This window comes from Manihot esculenta, chromosome 12 (genome assembly GCF_001659605.2).
Source record: "Manihot esculenta cultivar AM560-2 chromosome 12, M.esculenta_v8, whole genome shotgun sequence".
Classification (NCBI taxonomy): Eukaryota; Viridiplantae; Streptophyta; class Magnoliopsida; order Malpighiales; family Euphorbiaceae; genus Manihot; species Manihot esculenta.
This window is the reverse complement of record NC_035172.2, coordinates 24,072,393-24,075,292: the sequence shown is the minus strand read 5'-3', so window position 1 is coordinate 24,075,292 and position 2,900 is coordinate 24,072,393. Positions and strand designations below refer to the sequence as shown.

At 34.3% G+C, this 2,900-nt stretch overlaps 1 protein-coding gene across 3 annotated transcripts; it reads left to right on the top strand.

Moving 5' to 3' along the window:
- Positions 1-760: 760 nt before the first annotated feature.
- Positions 761-2,900, top strand: LOC110628141 (E3 ubiquitin-protein ligase RNF185). 3 transcript variants are annotated; one of them, XM_021774653.2, is made up of 2 exons: positions 761-1,127; positions 1,568-2,900. In XM_021774653.2, exon 2 carries the CDS (start codon positions 1,576-1,578, stop codon positions 2,275-2,277), a length of 702 nt encoding a protein of 233 aa, XP_021630345.1. In that variant the 5' UTR covers positions 761-1,127; positions 1,568-1,575; the 3' UTR covers positions 2,278-2,900. The 3 variants fall into 3 exon arrangements, with proteins under 3 accessions (XP_021630345.1, XP_021630343.1, XP_021630342.1); XM_021774651.2 differs by having other exon boundaries at positions 764-1,126; positions 1,536-2,900; XM_021774650.2 differs by having other exon boundaries at positions 767-1,127; positions 1,546-2,900.

The window sequence follows — 2,900 nt, the reverse complement described above, 5'->3', positions numbered from 1 at the left end:
TCAGTAATAACATTATAAAATTGATTTGGTAAATTTTGAATTCAACTCTCTCAAATCTCGCCTCACTTTGATGAAAAAAAAAAAAATTAAAAGAAGTCTATGTACAATGTTACTATTAATAAGTTGATCAAATATATTTTTAAAATCTTATTAATCATCTATAAATTTTAATTCCGATAAATATTTTATTTTCTCCGTCCACTTAATTGAATATCAACATATCAAAAAAATACTTTAATCTATTTTTTAAAAATAAGTAAATGAGAGTTAAATAATAAAAAATAGAGACTAAATAGCTTTTTATTAAATTTAATTAATGAAATATAACAGTGAAAATAATAAAATATATATCGAAATCAAAATTTAACAATGTGTTAATGAATTTTTTTCCTTAATGTATGAATCATCTGGTAATAGTTAGAGACATTGCAAGCATAAGATTTTAACCACCAATTGCTACTAGAAAATAAAATTTAAAAATTTATTTCCAAAATGCTTAATATTGCAAGTCTGGTAGACATTGTGCATAAGAGGTTTGATGCCCTTAGGCTGCTGGTCAACATTGTGCTTGTTTTCTTTTTATCCTTGTTTAAGAAGAAACTTAAATCCTATTAATAGAATTCAATTTATTTCTATTTATTACTAATTAACTATAAATTTAACGAAATAACTATTTAATTAATAAAATAAAAACTCAGGACCACATATTGGGCCTAAGCTTACATCCAGTTATCAGCCAAGGTCAATTGATGTGGTGACAGTCCAGCTCATTTACATTCGTGGGCGGAAGTCTGCAAATCGTACGGTCTGAGGAATCCTCTCTTTTATCATAAGCAACAAAACCGTAGGATGAGATGTGCCCACGATAGCTAAAGAAGTAGAGATTTATTGTAACAAAAGTTATGGCCCATCGTTCCCCTGTGGGAGGAGGAGCTGGCATGTAGCAACGAGAAATTGTGGAGCACCCTCCAGAATCTTCCAGAAATGTTGTCGAGTTCTTGCCTAATATTTAGGTTCCTCTCGTAGACTTCGTATTCGGCGAATTTTCTCTCTAATCTATCTCTCCCTCTGTCCCTCGATCGATCAAAGTTTAGCTTCATCAACTGTTCAGTACAAGTGAAGCTCAGGTCAGTAATCTCTGATTCTTTCTCCTCATTTCGTTGTTTTTAGTTCTTTGTTTCGATATTTATGAGCTGATTTGCTGATTCAAGAGACGGGAAAGGAATGGGGAAATTGGGATTTTTTTTAAATTTGTCAATTTCTTCTATAGATGTTAATTGGAATTGGATTTTGCATACTAGGCTGGGAAATGGGGATTTACAATGTGATCGGTTGCTTTATATTGGACTTGATGAATATGTGTTTCTGATTTGGTCTTCTTGATTCTGAACTTCAATTATCGATTTTTTCTATGGAGATCGTGTGTATTAATTTGGTTTTTATATGAAATCTGAGTCTCTGTTTTTTTTTTTTTTTTTGGTTTGCTTTACTCGAGTCTCGTAGTGATTTTATCAAGAAGGTTTATGTTGGGTTGTCTATTTACAGGCAGTATCACTTTGGCTTTTAGATATAGAGATGGCAAGCGGGTTTGGTGAATCAACAAGCATGCCACCTGAAAGTTCGGCCTGCTCGGGCAATAATGCCAATGATGCCGGTGATTTCGAATGCAATATATGCTTTGAATTAGCTCAAGATCCGATTGTAACCCTTTGTGGTCATCTCTTCTGCTGGCCTTGCCTGTATAGATGGCTTCATCATCATTCACATTCTCATGAGTGCCCAGTTTGTAAAGCTCTTATACAAGAAGAAAAATTGGTTCCTCTTTATGGCAGAGGCAAACATCAGACGGATCCTCGAGCCAAATCATATCCGGGTATTGATATTCCTAGTCGCCCTGCTGGGCAAAGACCTGAAACTGCCCATTCTCCTTCCCCTTCCCCGCCACATGGAGCTAATAATTTTCCCAATGATGGGTTTGGATTGATGGGAGGATTTGTACCGATGGCAACTGCAAGGATTGGTAACTTTACATTATCAACTGCTTTTGGTGGTCTTGCTTTATTCCCTTCATTGTTCAATGTACAATTTCATGGTTTCCCGGATGCTACAGTATATGGGACAACATCTAGTTTTCCATATGGATATCATTCATTTCATGGTGGCCATGCACATGGATTCCCCCAACCAATGAGACGAGGTCAGCATGCTGATAATGTTTTGAAGAATCTTCTTCTGTTGATTGGTTTCTTAGTGGTCCTTGCTCTGCTTTGGTGGTAAAATCAATCATATGCCGCTTGAATTTAAACTGTGATTAGTCATGTTGAGGTGTCATCCTGTTTCTGTATATATGCCAGCTGCTTCAATCATATCTTTTTATTCTCGAGAAAGTTGTCAATATGATAACTTCTGATTTTGTAGTTGTAAACACTTTCTGATGGATTTTATTATTTCTAAGAATGTGTTGCAAATTGTATTCTCTCTGCTGATTGTATGTGCATTTTTGTGTTGTAAACAATTCCTTCGGTTTTATTGTATTCATTTTTTGCTGACACAGAGACATTAGTTTTGTGATTAGTTTATCTTGTGAATTTGGATGTTTTGTCTTATGGCAAAATCAATGTTGCCTGGTGCCTCTACTTTTGTTGGAGAGTATGTTCAAACAAGTTCTTTTTGAGAGTTATACAAACTGATTTTCTCCAGGCAACCAAGAATCACCCCAGACCTTAATCTATCTTCCATTTCCTACCCTCCATCTCATTTCCAAATTTATCAGATCTATAGTCTGCATAATACTACAAATAAAACTCGGGTTTGAACTCCACTGTGCTCTAAGAAAATTCCTATTTAAGAAATATTTAACTTTGAAAAAAAAAAAAAAAAAAAAAAAAAACAAGAAGAAA

What these genes read in the sequence shown, in the direction of transcription:
- LOC110628141 (XM_021774653.2), top strand. Translation starts at nt 1,576, where the DNA reads ATGGCAAGCGGGTTTGGTGAATCAACAAGCATGCCACCTGAAAGTTCG.